At 38.3% G+C, this 17,698-nt stretch overlaps 1 protein-coding gene across 1 annotated transcript in view; it reads right to left on the minus strand.

Moving 5' to 3' along the window:
* PLPPR1 (phospholipid phosphatase related 1) overlaps positions 1 to 16,932 on the minus strand; it is a 55,685-nt gene extending 38,753 nt beyond the window's left edge. The window contains exon 1 of the mRNA XM_015827543.1: positions 16,870 to 16,932. Within this exon, the coding sequence (XP_015683029.1) occupies positions 16,870 to 16,932 (63 nt within the window). The remainder of the gene's footprint in view (positions 1 to 16,869) is intronic.
* Positions 16,933 to 17,698: the final 766 nt, after the last annotated feature.

Genomic DNA, 17,698 nt, shown 5'->3' on the forward strand with positions numbered 1-17,698 from the left:
TTTGTTAAAAAAAAAAAAAAAAAAAAATAGTACAGATTGAGATTGGTCCTTATGCAGAAGACAATCTTGAATTCATAGAGTAGGTAGCAGGGCCTTGACTGAATATATGTATAGGTAATATTCTATGGGCAACCTTACAGGTTATCCAGACCAAAAAACTGCATTCATTAATTTCTCAATGTTTTTCCCTTGCTAGTTTTCCTCCTGGCCCAATCAAGGATATGCGAGCTTCTTGTACCCTAAATTATTTTAGACTTTCATTCCATTTTACTCACATTTAACTTTGATATATTATCACTCTTTCACATTTGTTCTAAAATTTGAAGCTACTTAGGGACTTTTTTTTTTTTTGAGTAAAAATGAAAAAAAATTGAACATGTGATTCATGGTTTTTATGATTAGGTAGAATAGATTATAGAAAGAAACTGCTATATATGCCCAAGGGCATTTATATCTGAGCAAAAGTCTCAATCTGGCTGTCAACACCCAGCTAGTATAATATTACATTTTCATGTGATGGGGGATCTAGTTTTACAGCAATGCAATTAGCATAATGTTGTACACAGGACGTTCAAATTACCCACAGAAAATGTTCTTAATGTGCTCTTGGATTTTTCCATAATAGCTGATTTGCACAAGTTAATAGGAGCCATTTTTCATAGGAAAGGCATGTAAATATTGAGTTCTGAAATCACACGACTAAGCCATGGGTGTCAAACTCGCCATGTCACGTGACATGTCGCAATGTATCGCACCTTTTTTTGCATTACCGGAGCTGGGGTGGGCGCGGCCTCCATATAAGGCAACCAGCTCGCGGGCCGGCAGTTTGACACCCCTGCACTAAGCTTTATTATGCTTATTCACAGCTTACCAAAAGATGAGATCTCATCAACTGTGCTTCAATAACCACAGTTTATGGCTTAGTATAAAACTGTGGAGTGGCCAATTGTGATTTAGGCAACAAACCATGGCTTTCAAATTTGCCACCTGCTACTGTCTGTGCCATTTACCTAGTCTTAAAGCACACCTGCTCTGGCCAGCTGAGAAAGTGAAAACAATTTCAGAGTACTTACATCAGCACTGTTTGGCAGGCAGGGAGGATACCATTATATATGACTGTCATTATATATGACTGATGAGAACTTAAGCCTGTCAGTCTTATTCACACACGTGAGATCTTTTGTTAAAAACATGCCACCAGATATGCATGGATGTAATTTAAGAAAGAAGATGAATTCTTATGGTGGACATGTGACAAAGCAAAGAAATATTGGAGTAGGATTCACATCTTAATACAGAAGATTCTCAAAGTGAATATAAAGATAAAACCAGAAACATTTCTTCTGGGTTTAATGGAAAAAAAGACTTGGGGGAAAAATTGGACCTTTGATGTTATATATGTTGACAGCAGCAAGATTAATTTACGCACAAAAATGGAAGGATACTTTGATTCTTACAATGGATGAATGGTTGCAAAAGTTGATGGAAGTGCTGGAATATTCTGGATATTTCCTAAAGATTTTCGTTTTTACACTAGTTTTCAAGATTCTACTGATAGAAATCTATACCCTCAAGCAGTCCTGAGTGGTGCTGTTCTCAACTGCACTGATTGCTGTAAAATCTCATCAAAGGTGTATCCTCTTGACCCAGAAGACTTTTGACAGAAGGGCAGCTGAGGAACTTGCCTTGTAACAAGGAAAATATCGCTTCTGGATGTTAATTATGTCCAAGGCCTCTGAGAATCAATTTTGCCAGAAAAGAGGGAGGGAAGAAAAACCAACAAAATAAAAACATTTTGGGATAAAAGGTGTAACACAGGATTCCCTCCAAATTTTCCACAATACAATCAGGTCAAATATATATTTTAAAAGGCAAGATAAAATATTATCAATATTAATGTTAATAATCTCGCTAAGCTTGTCTCCAATATTTTGCAACCTAGAAACAAGCTAGTTCCGCTTCTACTGCAATCTTCACAAGCTAAATGGAATAGCAATCAAATCTTACGTAACAAAGGCAGCAGGATAGGTCCATCCCACATAAAGAGAGAAAGCTGATTGGTGCAGCAGGTCAAACTGTGTTTAACTACACTGTTTCACTATCACACTGCACTTCCTTATTTCTACTCCCCAACCTCTGCCACCTGAAGTAGCTGTCACACTCCAAAAAATAATGGCATTTTTGATTGATAGGATGCAATAATTGATTTGCATAGTTTAGTTTTGCAAATTTTCATTCAGCACAGTTCAGCTCCTTTTCCTGATACATATTTAGGAGAACACATTTTGAATTTTTAGAATTGTTATTTAGCTTTCATCTAGTGTAGCAGAATACCATTGGAGGTTTGACACAACATTATAAAAATTAAGCCTTTTTTATTTATTTTTAAAAGGAGATTTATACTGAGCTAACAGATGGTATTTCACTGTACAAATGGCTCATACATACACAGCCTCCTCCCCACATTAAGTCTGTTTTCTGCTCTCAAGGCATTTTATCCAATGAAAATGATTATCATTTTACAAGGAATTGTTGGGAGATAATCCCTTTCTCACATGAAGTTGCTTGTCAGAAAGAAGTGTCTGGTTTAGTAGATAGTTTGATAGCAATTCAAACACCTATTACAGATTTAGCAGTATGCTATTTATAGAGAATGCCATGTAGTAATACTAATGCTTTATTTTCAAATGTATGTGAAATAAGATAAGCATATAGGAATATTCATTTATTAGATTAATATCCCACTTTACCTCCAGGAGCACAAGGTAGCACACGTAATTGTTTCACTCTGTTCCCCCACAGCAGTGAGCATTAGGAGATGGATATAAGTGGGAATTGGGTGTGTTTGTTAATGTACAAAGCAAAATATTTTTAAAAAACATAATAAGAAAGTTGATATCATTTCCATGAAGTTTAGCTCCTACTTCTGTAGGGAATATAATAGGGATAACACTTTTTTCTATTTGTTTTTACTGAAAACATGCTGATGTATTCAGGAACGTGATCTGATTTTCTTCCAGTTTTTTTTTAAATTTACTATACTTTAAGAGTTGACTTCACATACCGCAGAAATAAATATTCCCCTAAAAACATTGTCTAACAGCACATCAGATTATTTAAAAATAATTGTGGGCCACAATGGAATACAATTAGTGCTTGACCTACAACAATAATGGACCCTGTCCATTACAGTCACAGATTGTGAAAGCTGTTAAGGGAGATGGCCTCACTTAACAAATCCCACTTCCTGCTCTCACTGCAGGTCGTCAAGTGGAGCACAGGGTGCCTCAGGGTGGGGGAGGACCTGGGAGGACCATCAAACAGCTCGATCCAAAAAGGAGGCAGATGAGCAAAGCCAAAAACATTTCAGAAGAGAGGGAGAGAGCCCAGGTAGATTATGGCTCAGCTCTGCATTCCAATGCCAAAGAGGTTTCCAAACAAACCTACGTGGCCATGATAAGGCCTGATGCTCTGAAACACCACTTAGTGATCCACCCACTGGTTCGTTTTGCAAAAAGTGAATGAAGCTGGGCCTCTGCCCCAATCAGCAGGCAATCAGGAAACTGTAGACCTCTCCTAGTTCTTGCTAGGCTTTGGGGAAGCCACCCCCCTGCATGAAAAGGAGGTGGCTCCAGGACAAGCTTCCCAAAACCTTTCCCTTGCTTTATACCAGGGGTCTTCAAACTTGGCCCCTTTATGACTTGTGGACTTCAACTCCCAGAATTCCTCAGCCAGCGTGCCTGGCTGAGAAATTCTGGGAGTTGAAGTCCACAAGTCATAAAAGAGCCAGGTTTGAAGACCCCTGCTTTATACCCACCCTCTTTCACAAACCCACATTTTTTTTTCAACAAAGGAAAAAAAGCTGGAAGGGACAGACGTACTGTATTGATCTTTCTCCCTCCTCCCTTAACTGCTGAAACTCTCTGCCCTCCAATCCCAATCCTTTTTAACCACTTAAATTTGGAGAAGCTTGCAGTCTCCCAATTTCCAGATGATCACGGCAGAAAGCTCTGGAAGTGGGTGTCATTTCCGCATGAAATTGTCAGCATGCTGAAAATGGTGGCCGCTTCCAGGAAGCAGCCATGTGGCCTAGGAATGAGTGGCCTTCCCTAACGTGAGATCCAGAAATATTCAAAAGATAAGTTTGTGATCGGTGCAGGAAAGGGGAGGGAGAGGTTGGTCATAGGGATAAAATGACCACATGGGTGCTGTAGCATCTGTAACTTCAAAACAAGATCATAAGTAGCTGTTTGGGGGGGGGATCTGTTGTAACTGTGAACAGCTGCTAAGTGATTGGTCATTAAGTGAGGATACCTGTACCAGGGGTGAAGATCATATAGACAGCAATGTCCCTGAGACCTGGGGTGGATAACAGCATGTCTTTTGGAATGGAAGTGGTGGGCTGCAACGTTGGACAGTGGATTATTTTTCAAAAAGAGGCCAGCAGGCTACAGAAGGCTGTTGGGCAGGCTCCAAGTGGTAGAGGCCTGAGAAATAGCCTGTTTCCAAATGATGAACACAGCCAGATTAGAAAGGAAAAGAGCCCTTCTTTGCTTCTTGATCTCTTATGAAAGTTTTTAATGATATTACCAATTGCTATGAAAGCTGTTTGCCTATTCCCATCATCACCACTGAGTTCTTCAGCAACTCTCATTTTATCTCCCATTTTAATATCCTGCTGGGTGAAGAAATTAAAGGTAGAATATGAAAAAAAAAATGTTCCTATTTCAAGATGTTAAGTTTTCATCTGCTTCAGATATATATGTGAATATTTTAATCTTTTTTTAATGGCCAACTATCAAGGGTTTCTATTTCACTACATGCTGAGGAAAATATTATATTGATATAAGTAAGCTTTCAAAGCAGGCTATTTCAAAGGTTGTTAATCCTTAGGATAAATGGATTTTTAACACGGAGAATAATTGCTCATTTTTCCAGACACAAATTTGAAGATGTCAGCCCTATCTCTGGAGCAGACATAAATAATTGTTGGCAGCTAGAGACATTTAGATCTGATGCTTGCAGAATATACAGAGATCATACAAAGTGGCTGAGATCAGGCCACTTATCTTGGTGTTTTCTGTTGGAATAGAAATTGGAGAAATCTAAGTTTGAGTCTACTTTTAACCAGGGTAACTCAGGATGACTTTTGAATACTCTGGAAGACAGATTAGGAGGTAAAACAGCTTCTGAACTTGATAGCTGCCCTAAGCATACTTGTGCTGACCGAGTAAAATGAAAACAAAATCCCAAAATTTAAAATAAATTTTAAATCATAAAATAAATTTCCTCTGGGCACAGTCAAGGGATTAAGTTTATCTAAAGAGGTGCCTGGGATCCTGGTCTGTGAATTTGCTTAATCCCTTCGAGACAGCAATTTCCTGAAAATGTATATGAAGGACAGGTGGTGGAAAATGGGCAGCTGTTCTTTACCAAAATGTGCTTTTGTGAAGGAAGTGGTGCAGGTTTCCAGGGCCAGCTGATTAACAGCTGTACAATGAAATCATTCCATTTATTTAAGAATCTGCCTGTACGTGTTAAGAGGATTCAATGTGTGAGTCTCGATATTATAAGCTTTTCCACAGATTTATATTCATGCTGATGGCCAGATCGCCGAGATGTATTTCCTCTGAATTCCAATACTGACACTGAATCAAAATGAGTTATATCATTACAATAATAAAAATATAATCCTTTATCCAATCTATTTGAAAAATTATTTCACTCTGTTATAATTGAACTCATAAATTAGCTAGAGACTAGCAAAATACACATTCTATGTCCAAAGTTCCATTATATCTGTTATTAATATGACTTTATTAAGAATGCAGCATCAGCAGAGGATAATGCAAGTCAAAGACAAATAAAAAGGAATAAGCAACTCCTTTTGTGGTTAATCAGTCGTATGTTAGAAGGCTCTGATCTTTTATTCATTTTTTTCCTCTCCTAAATTTAAATGACAAAAATGTTCATTTATTTAAACAGACAGTACTACATGAATCCATTTCTGGGACAGCAAACCTAAAGACAAAAGATTGTGGATGACGTTAGTACTATGAGAATGCCAGACACAAACTGCAACTTTTTTAAAATAAAAAATGAACTAAAAATAGCATAAAAAACAAAAACAGAAAGGAAAGAAACCAAGTCTTGACATTTTTTGGAAGGCCAGAAAAGTGGGGCTGGTCTCCCTTCTGGGGATAAAGTGTTCCAGTGGGTGGAGAGACCACAGCAGAGAAGGCTCTCTTCCTGGATCCCACCAGTTGAAATTTTTTTCACCAATTTTATTTTAACCAAAAATTATTAATTGTGAATTATTTGAATTTCCAGGATTTCTTTCAGATCTAAGAATTCTATCATTGCTTTAGCAAACTAAATTTATATATTAAAACCTTATGTTAAGATAGACCCAAAGTTCAGATGTGGTAGAAGCCCAGATGTAGAATTATAATCCATAAATAGTTTCCAGGCTGACTGAATTCAGCATCAGAAACAAACAAACAAACAAAAAAACATTTAACATTTTTAACCATCATAATAAGAACAAAACTCAAACTGAGACATGTCAAAGCAGTAAGAATTTTTTTGTTTTGTTTTCCTACAGGTTTTCCTGTGTTTATGTTATTTTAAGATCAATGTGATTAGAATGCATTATAGTTTTAAAAGAACGCTACAAAATCTAGGGAGTCTAGGGGATGCATTAAGTCTTTTCTTTTATCCCCTTAAAACAGGGCTTGGCTATATGGATGGCACCTGATGCTAGTCCAGTCCTCTTTCCTCAGATTCACATCAAATTTCACAAGACTTAAATCTTATAATCAAAAAAGGGAATGGCAGAAATCTCACACGATACCTGTAAGATACACCAGGCTCAGGAGCCCTGGATTCCTGCATATGCAGGCAAAGATTATTAATCACTAGTTGTACCCGGCCACGCATTGCTGTGGCTCAGTCTGGTTAAATGGAAAAGAAAGAAAAGAGAAAGCGCACGTTTCTAATATGTTTAATTTCACAATGCTTGTGGGTATACAATATTTTTTGTTGTTCCATTGTCTGTGCAGATATAGAGATTGTCTGGTTTGCCGACTCTAGAACACGCAACATATAATTGTCCATGTGAGAAGCAATCCGTGTCTAGATCTAATGGATCGTAAATCGGAAACATTGAAATGGAATCATAAAATCATAGCGTGTGTTGCTTTTACGTCCAACAGAGTGCGCTGTTTTTCAAAAAAAGCATGTTTTTACCTGTCACAGCTGTGACATCTATATAATAGTAGGTATATAAAAACACGCGCGTATTCGAATGCAACGTTGTGTCAAAATTTCAAAGCAATCGGTGAAGAACTTTCAGAGATTTAAGATTTTGAACAAACGAACATTTACATTTTTATTTATATAGAAGATGTAAGTGGTAGTGGCAATTAAAACAAGGGGCATCTTGAAGTCCAACCTCCCCTACCATAGAGGATTCAAAGACAGGTACATGTCTGGCACTGGCTTCAAAACTCAATTATACATTAGTTGAATCCCCCTATGATCTCCAGCTCAAGCTTCCCATATTAACTAGGAATGATTTCTGGCTTACAGCTATAGTAGCAATTGGGAAAAAAGGTAATGTACATTTGATTTGAATTCTGTTTGAGACGGTGGCAATTTCAAGAATGCATTGATATGGTTTTGGACAGTACAAGAGAAAGAAACCATGTGTGTTCTACCTCTTATAGGTTTTTCCTCTATATGAGAATCCATTTATCACTTTTCAATAACAACAACATAAGCGGAATAGAAATTCTTTTTGGCTTAAAATTAAAGCCATTTATTTTGCAAGTTTTCAAAGAAGCTGACGTGCATTCTTTTGCTTTGTATGTTTTAATTGCAACTGATGAACTAAAATAACTTCTTAATATTAGTGGTTAAAGCATTAGGTTAGAAACTGGGAGACTGTGAGTTCTAGTCCCAAACACGAATCTATCTGGGTGATTTGACCGAGCAAGAAGGCAATAGCAAAACCGCTTCTGAAATCTTACAAAGAAGATTGCAGAGAATAGTCCAGGCAGTTGCCAACTATCTAGGACAATATGTGTTTTGGTTTGTTTTAATGTCGGGAATTTAATAATAATAAAAAAGAGAAATGATCAAGGAATTGAACCTTAGGAAAAGTCTCCAAATATTACATAGTTTCCTTTTAATGTCAGGACATACAGTACAGTTAGTCCTCGTTTACTGATAACAATTGGGACTGGCAAGCTAGAACAATTAATCAGTGGAACAACCTGCCTCCAGAAGTTGTGAATGTTCCAACACTGGAAGTTTTTAAGAACAGACTGGACAACCATTTGTCTGAAATGATATAGGGTTTCCTGCCTGAGCAGGGTGTTGGACTAGAAGACCTCCAAGGTCCCTTTGAACTCTATTATTGTTTTTGTTGTTGTTATTGTGTCTGTTGATAAGTGAGACAGTTGTTAAATGAAACCATGAAGGTGCTGCTACACACTACACTGCAGTTTTGTATTTGATTATAAACAACTACTATCACCAAAGCACATATTTTTTTTCTTGTGCATCTGAATATTTTTCTTACACGAAGGACTTTATTGGCTGGTAAATTTCAGTAATACCTGCAGCCCATTTCTCTAATTTATCAAGCTTGTTTTCAATTTTATATTTGTCTTCTATGGTATTAGTTTTTCTGGCAAACATTTTGCCACATAGATTTGTTAAGTATTCCTTCCATCTCTTCATGCACGTCATTAATAAAAATACTAAAAGTAGAGGATCAAGGATTAATTTTCAAGGCACCCAAATACTGTATTGCTGTCCAATATGAGGAGCAAACAGAGCTCTCTTTAAGTAATCCATCCCTTTCTTATCTAGATTGCTAATCAACTTGCCATGCAGCCTTTTGACACATGCTTTACTGAAATCAAGATATACTTTCCTCTATTTTAATCCCCACATCCTTTTGATGGAGGCAAAGCTGAGAGGCAGATTAATTGGCTGCAATGAACTTTATGACTTAATTGCAACGCTTAAGCATATACAATTTCATCTCACAAACTCTCCCCTTAAAATAGATTATCAGCACACACCAATCAATATGCGGGTTTTCGTGTAATTGAGCTTAAAAAGCAAATAGACATGCGACTGCAACACTAGGTTGTGATCCTCTACACTCGTTTTTTGCAATAAATATTAACCACTTCAGGTCCTATCAAAATTGCCTTCATAACAAGATTCCTCTTTGTATTTTATTTGATACTGGATACTGGTAAATATTGCAATTGATACAGCAGGGTCCTCTCTTTCCCACTGGTGAGAATTACAGGTAGTCCTTGACTTACAACAGTTCACTTAATGAGCGTTCGAACTTACAACGGCACTGAAAAAAAATGACTTATGAGCATTTTTCACACTTATGATTGCTGTAGCATCCTCACGGTCACGTGATTTATATTTGAATGCTTGACAACGGGTTCATATTTATGATGGTTGCAGTGTCCCAGGGTCATGTGACCATCTTTTACAACCTTCTGACAAGCAAAGTCAATGGGGAAGCTAGATTCACTTAACAACTATGTTACTAATTAAGCAACTGCAGCGATCCACTTAACAAATGTGACAAGAAAAATCATAATATGGGGCAAAATTGATTTAACAAATTTCTCACATAGCAACATAAATTCTGGGCTCAGTTGCGGCCATAAACTGAGAACCACCTATATTAATCTCTTCAGCCCAGAAAAGAGTACTCTAAAAATGATGAAAAGTTTGGAAAAAAAATAATCATAGGTCTGAAAAAAATTAAAAATGGAGAACTGAGCCATATTTTATCAGTGTAATTTCAGAGGGGGTAGAGGGAAATAATCAGATCATTTGTGATTCCACATAGAAAGGTTGAATTTCCTAAATATCCAACGTATTTTTCAAGCCAACTGTAATGAATCATAGCCACTGGAGGGAACATGTTCCTATTTACAAACCACAATGAGTACATGCAGGGTTCTTCTTAGATTGCCATAAGGGGCTACCCATAATAGACTCTGCAAAACAAAAGCCATGAGAAAACATGGCTGCCGCCTCTATGTGGTGTTCCAGCTAACTTTTCTGTGGGAAAAGATGAGCACTTTGTTGCTGACCTTTAAAGAAATTCTTCTCCCCTCCTATGAAATCTCACTAAGAAGAGTAATGTCAGAGAATTTATTCATCTCTTGTGGCAGCCATAAAACTCTGAAAAGGCTGAAACGCAACTCTAATTCTTCTCCCTCTCTCTATTGCTAATGCTGTGCAAAGTCTGGAACAGTGGCAGCTCTAGAGACACAGAGAAGTGCCAAGAAACAAAAGGGAGAGATCAATGTGTTTCAAAAGGATCCCAAGGTTGGCAGACATACAAAGGAAATTTTCGGAAGCTTAATTCCTAGAAAATCCCCCCAAACAGCCATTGAGTACCCTTGCACGCTCAGAAGCTGAGAGAGATTAGACATACAAAGACTACATGCAGCAACTCCCCTATTGTCTCTGTGATGAGACTTGCCCGTCTCATTAAATCATAAATTGGTTGGTTTGATTTTGAGTTAGTATACAACATGAGCCATCCAACTGTGGTTTATTCAATAAACTCTGGTTAAATCATGGCCCCTTTCGAAAGGGGTTAGAAGAAGGAGAGATCGAAGGAGACTTTAACGTGTTTTCTTCATCATGTCTATAGATTTCCTTTGGGAGTATGACGGACCTATCAAGAAAAAGACAAAGTGTGGCTCTAAGAAACATACAGGGACCCCTACCTCACTCTCGTCGGTTGACTTTAGTCACTTCTTTTAGATTCTACAGATGGGTTGGGGGACCCTGCAAAATGCCAAAAGATAGCAAACAAACCCAAAATAAAACAGTAACTGCTGATTTCCCCACACACACACACACACAGTTTAAAGCAAAATATTTTAAAGAGAAACTGTGGAGGACCTGATGCTTTTGTCAAAATATGGAAGCAGTGTTATGCCATAAAACTCCATCTCTTTTATCCATGTTTGCATGTTACATAAACAAAAAAGACAGAGCTTGCATTTCAATGGTGGGAGCTATCCTAATTTTCCCTGCAGACCTTCTGCTGCTAATGAAGATCTATAGCAGTGGTTCTCAACCTTTTTAATGCCGCGACCCCCAACCGGTCGTAAGTCGAGGACTAAACCGGTCGTAAGTCGAGGACTAAACCGGTCGTAAGTCGAGGACTACCCAACCGGTCGTAAGTCGAGGACTTTCCCTGCCTGGGAGCGCCGCGCATGCGTGGTTCCACCCCCTGCGCCGGCCGAGGCGTAGCTGGCAAGCGGCAGAGACGGAGCAGGCCGACCACCAGCTGGCCCAGCCCAAGGGAGGTAAGGCACCCGCCGGAAAAGGGAAAAAAAATGGCGGACAGCCTTGCTTGGCGACCCCCATGAAATGGTCGATCAACCCCAAATGGGGTCGCGACCCATAGGTTGAGAACCGTTGATCTATAGGAAGGGAAGGAGGGGAGGGAAAGGGAAAGGAAAGGGTTTCCAGATTTTTACCCCTTCAAACTACAGGGGAGTTTTCCAGCTGCACCATTGCCCATAGGAAAACAACAACAACAACAAAAAAACCTTCCACAGCTAACTTGCATATCAGCAAGAAGGTTTGGCTGGAACCCATCTTTCAGAATACAGTTTTCCTTACAAACTGACTTGTTCGTTCATACAATTCTCTCAGCAAATATTCTACAAATTAACTGTCCAGGGAAGAACCTTACTGAGGGTGGCCCTCTTGATTTAGATGTAGAAGGCCATCATTTAATCTGTCCAGAAAAACCAATCCAACCTTTTCAGACAAGTTTCTTTGAGTGAGCTACCCTGCTGGATTAATTCACATCCAGACTATCTTGCGTGACTGTTACAGGCATCCTACCTGACAACATCATAACGCACTTTTTAGTATGCTACTCTAGTTTTAATTTTCCTTCCAAATTGCCTAGTTTTTCTCCAGTGTGCTGTAAATCGAGCTGTCAAGAACTGTTTCTTTTGTGTTTGCAGAACACTTCTACGGGAAGTGTCAAAAGGAGCCAGCTAGGTTGATAAGCTAGGGGTTTTTGAACATGAGTGAGCTTTCAAGCTTTGGCAATTCTCTCCCCCAACCCCATTTTTATCTTGCTTTTCTGTCATCAATGACAATGGGCATCATTTTGAATAACTTGTGTGGTCCCATTACTATAATGCATTTTTGAGTAGGAGACAAGGATTTACAAGCTGGTGTAGGGGATGCCTTTCTTTAACAACTCCAGTAGAGACATGGATTTACAAGCTGATGTAGGGGACCTTTCTTTAATAACTCCAGTAGTCCACCCCTCGCAAGACAGTCTGTTCCACTTACTGTTAGGAAATGTTTTCTGGTGTCAACTGAAATCTATTACTTTTTTATTTAAATCCCTCTGTACTGGAACAATTCTAAATGATTCTTCACCATCTGCTACATCAGCATTTTAGAAACTTGAAGAGTATCATGGCACCCTGCCGTTTTCTTTTCTCTAATTTAAATATCTCAGGATACCAATTTGATGTAGTAGTTAAGGCACCAGACTATAAACCAGGAGACCATGAGTTCCTCTCATTTTAGCCATAAAACCAGCTGGATGACTTTGGACCACTCCCTCTTTCTCAACCGTAGGAAATGGGAAGGGCCACTCAGAGTCACTTGATAGTGTGATCGGCAGCATACAAATTTAATAAATAAACAATTGCCAAATTCTTGCCAAGAAAACTGCAGTCTAGGCTAGGGGTAGGCAAACTTGATTCTTTTATGACTCGTGGACTTCAACTCCCAGAATTCCTGAGCCAGCCATGCTGGGTCAGGAATTCTGGGAGTTGAAGTCTGCGAGTCATAAAAGAGCCAAGGTTGCCTATCCCTGGTCTAGGCAGTCATCAGAAATCAACACACAAACAACCCAGTGCCTTCTACCATGGCTCATACAGTTGTGCTTCAATCCCTTTATCATAATGGTTGCTCTGGTTTGTTCATATCCTTCCCAAAATATGGTGCCCAGAACTACAGAATAGTAATAGCTGGTTATGAACTTGGAGGTCTTCTAGTCCAACTCCCTGCTCAAGCAGGAGACTCTACTACACCATTTCAGACAAGTGGCTGTCCAGTCTCTTCTCAAAAGAACTGGAAGGAATAGTATCTTAGATGTGGTCACAATGCAGAACATTGAGAGGAACTTATTTTCTGCCTTAATATTTTCTTTTCCCGTTTCCTTGAACAGGCAAAAGTAGGAAATGCTGAACTTCGGTGTATTTTATGACCAAAACATTTAAAAAAGATCAAGTTGATGATTATTCTAGCACTCTATGTATATTAGAACTTAGGTTGCTGAAAATTAAAGGCTAGGCCAGGGGTAGACTAATACAGTAAGCTGTAGTGAAACAAAAAGAACATATTATGTGAAACATAATTACTATGTTGGCTCAAAATCTAATGAAATAGCCAAGCATTGGTGCTTTCTTTATTCAAATACCAACAATAGATATTAATCACAGTCCATATTTATGATAATTACCAGATTTACCAGTACCTCTGAACCACAAAATTTAAAAGGCAATCTTTATGCTTATATATATAGTTGTATCGGTAATTAATAGTTCCCGAGGATAGGAAATTGTGCTTCCTCTCAGACTGTGTTTATTTCTCTCTGATTATGTAAGAAAGCAAATGTTTGAGTACATAGAGCTTTAGCCTGATCTCAGGAGGGAATTTGTAGTTAAATATTTTATCACAGATTTCTGAAACAACTCCAGTTTCTGAGCTTTTCAGCAATCAGTTTGATCAATGCCTGGGCACTGTTTTAATTAGACCTCAGCTCCACCTTTTTGTTCCACGTTAACAGGAAGCAGCTATTCTAATTAAGGATTAAAATGCCGATGTACCTTTCTGCTGGTGTAGGTATTGCATGCTTCTTCTTTATTACTAAAACTCTAAAATTCCAACTAGTATGGTCCAAATTCTTACAGCGAATTGGCTAATATTCAGGTTAGGATAATAAAATAGCTTGAACTCAATTTATCCTTGTTAACAATGCTTCAGTGAGCTTTAAAGGGGGAGAGTGAAGTTGAAGCCCCAGATTTTGTGTAGCACAAAATCACAGCAGCTCCAGCTCAGTGCCAGCCACAGTCGCCCTCACCACCCTTTACGCTGAAACCCCTGCCAGCGGTTGACCCTCTCTGTCTTCTTGTTTCTACTGACTGCCCTGGCCATGCGCGAGGCAGATGTTGGCCCTGTGGGGCCATCTTTTGCAGATCTCACAAGGAAAGTACACAATCTGGGGAAGAAAGCTTTGTGTAGTCAGCAACTGCCTTGTGAAGAACAGGCATGCTTGGTCAGCAGTGGGAGCAAAGGAGTAGGAGACAGCAAAGGTCAGCTATGGTGGCAGGGGCCGTGGACTGCAAGAGGTCAGAAGAGCATAAAAATGGAGAGACAGGATGGTGGAGGGAGTTGAAGAACCCCTCAGTTACAAGTGCCGGCCACGCTGGCAAACGCCCAGATTTTGATCATGTGCTGCAGATGTGCTGCAATGGACATGTCTTGCAGCCTAGAGTGCAAGCTTGTCATATTATGCAAGTCGTAAGTCATACAATTTCTCCTAGTTGGAGAAATGCAATATTGAAATCCCTTTATGCAATGCAGTCAAGGAAAAGGCAATATATGCAAGATTTTTTGTTTTGTTTAACACGATAGCAAAAAAATCAAGAAACATTAGAATCTCTGCTTGTAGTCTGAAAAGATACAGGCTAACTACAGATTCTGATAATTGGCTATTTTTTTTTTGTAATACTAGTTGTAGAATCAACAGAAGGTTCAGAGGAGGAAAAGAAACCTAATGGGACATAAGGAGACAACAGCTGTTATCTCCAGAAATGAAACCAACCAGCAAAATAAAAGAGGCAACTGAGTAGGCTGCCTGGGGGGGGGGGGGGACAACAGGAGCAGGGACAGTCTTCTGCCAGAAAGAGAAATTGGAAATTGCTCTGACTTGAACAAACAATCCTGATTTCATATTCAAAGTTGCAAAAAATTGGTTACAGATTTATAGCCGTCAATTTGTGCCAATTTTTTGGAGATATCTCTAATAATGTTTGGAACATTATATTTACTCACACACTAATCGGCTATCCACTCATGTAAACTAGGGAGTGACCCTAACATTTTGAGAACATGTATTTTCTTAACAGGGATGTTATTATTTACTATTAATGGTAGTACTATTTTTATTTTATTTTATTTTTTTAATATATTGTAAAAAGTGATGTCTATTGCTGGTCTATGACCATAATAAAGTTGTTGTTGTTGTTGCTGTTGTTGTTTTGTTGTTGTTGTTGTTATTATTATTATTATTATTATTATATTCAAAGTTGCTGTTTACACAGAGCATTTACAGAAAACTTGGGTGAAGCTGAAAGCATTAAATCTACTGGGAGAGGCTTTGGGCAGGCAAGAACTGGATTCCTACATGCTTAAAACAAAAAAGACAAATGCAGTATTTATAGGTGGCTTTACCATCTTCATATCAGAAAGCCACTGATTTACTAGTGCCTAAGAGGTTAGGTATACCTCCAGAGTGGTTTTTTTTTTAAACAATCTATTTAAATCGTTTACCCTTTTCCATCACAGTCATACAACAGGAAGGCAAAGGAACAGATATGTTTAAGTGCCCATTTAAGCATTTTTAAGCACTTGCAAGACTTTAAAAGGGGTGGGGGGAAAGTAGACTCACTTGATGAATGGGTAAAGGAGCTAAACTATCGATTGAACCAACATTGTATGAGTTAGATCTGAGGCTCATAATACTGCAAAAGTGGGGTTAGGATAACCGGAGAACATATTGGAGGATAAAGAATTGAATGTAACTTCTATTTTCTTAATTTTTTTTTATCTTCACTCATAAAGTTTTGCACGTTAAGTTTGCATCCCCCAGGAAAAATGGATACGCTGCATAAACTTTAATGGGGATGAATGAAAATGTGAAATCCCAGCTTTGGCTTTTCTATAGAAGCAGAGTGAAGGAACCATAATCTGATTATGCAGCAAAGGATTCTCAATATATATTTTTTAACAAAAGGCATGAAATCAGATGTATGCCCTCTTGCAGACATTTCTGCAGCTCCAATAGATTTTCACTTCCAAAAAGAAAAAGAAAAAAGAACCAGCCATCTTCTGGATGTCATGCAATCTTATCCAGTTTAGTCATTTCAGACAAATAGATAAAAATCAACTTTATATCGTGAATCTAATTTTCTGACAACTACTATCCTGCAGTAGTTCCTGGTTCATATCAAAGTAGATATGTAGTAATAAATAAGTAAATGAATATTTTAAAAGCGCATGGCTTCCAGTGCCAGGAAGACAAGATATATCAAATCAAATCTTTATTCCAGTCACAGATCAGCAAAAAGACAAGAATTAAAGCGAATGTTTGAGCCAAACTCTTTTTTCTCTTTAATAAGGTTTACAATAAGACTTATTTATTTGTAAAATGTATAGGTCACCTTAACCTTTTGGCTCTAGGTGGCAATTACAATTACAATTTGTAATTGTACAATTAGAATTAACATGCATAATACAAATTAACAGCATACAATTAACCACATAATACACAATATAAAAATAATCAAAATCCATAAAAAAAAAACATTTAAAACCAGAACACCATGCAGGTAAAAATGGTTAGCACTGCAGCCCTGATTTATTTTCCTAACAGGGCCAATTTGTTATAATGAATTCACTTCTCAGATCAGTAGTAAAAAAAACACAACTGTACACCTACTTAGTCAAATCTTGGTTTCCTATACAAGTTGTCAAAAAGCTCACCTCAACAAAGATGAAACATGGGATGATAGAGTAACTTCGTTGTGTATTGTCTCCCAGAGCCATTTCTCATCACACCCCTCAAGGTTAGTGTCCAAAGTTGTTCGAGGCTGATTAAAAGAAAAGAAGAAAAAAACAACACTAGTTCACTAAAGCGATCAGAACATTGAAACCTAATAGGTAAAAAGGGAGAAAGTATGAAAGACAGAAAGTGTTTTAAGTGATAACCTTAACTTTGCATTTTTGTTAAAACTGTCTTAACATCAAACACAGAATCATTTTTTTTCAACTGCTCTAGTTTTTGTTTTTCCTTGAACAAAACATAGCAGAGCATGGTTTAAGTCAGTGATGGCGAACCTTTTAGAGACCGAATGCCCAAACTGCAACCCAAAACCCCCTTATGTATCGTCGGGTGCTGCGTGGTTGTGGCCAATTGGGTGGGTGTGGCCGCGATGGTAATGGCAGATGGGTGGGACTAAAAAGTTCAATCAATCAATTCCAACTTTACAAGATTTTTTTTTCCCGCGAGAAGTTCAAATTGATTGATTGAACCTTTTTTTTTTGCACACGGCGGCAGAGGCCTAAAGCGAAAAGGCTTTATAAAACCCAGCTGAAGGCCTAGGACTGGGGCAACGGCGCATGTGCCCACAGAGAGGGCTCTGCGTGCCACCTGTGGCATGCGTGCCATAGGTTCGCCACCACGAGTTTAAGTAAAGCCAACCTGTTTCTGTGTTTCTCACATTCTACCAACCTGCACTGATTTACTGTAGTTGGCCTTGCAAAGATCATTATTTTTGCCTTAAAAGACAAACAACATGATTTTAGTGACAAG

The sequence above is a fragment of the Protobothrops mucrosquamatus genome, unplaced genomic scaffold (genome assembly GCF_001527695.2).
Source record: "Protobothrops mucrosquamatus isolate PMUCROS unplaced genomic scaffold, P.Mucros_1.0 scaffold3778, whole genome shotgun sequence".
NCBI classification, from domain to species: domain Eukaryota; kingdom Metazoa; phylum Chordata; class Lepidosauria; order Squamata; family Viperidae; genus Protobothrops; species Protobothrops mucrosquamatus.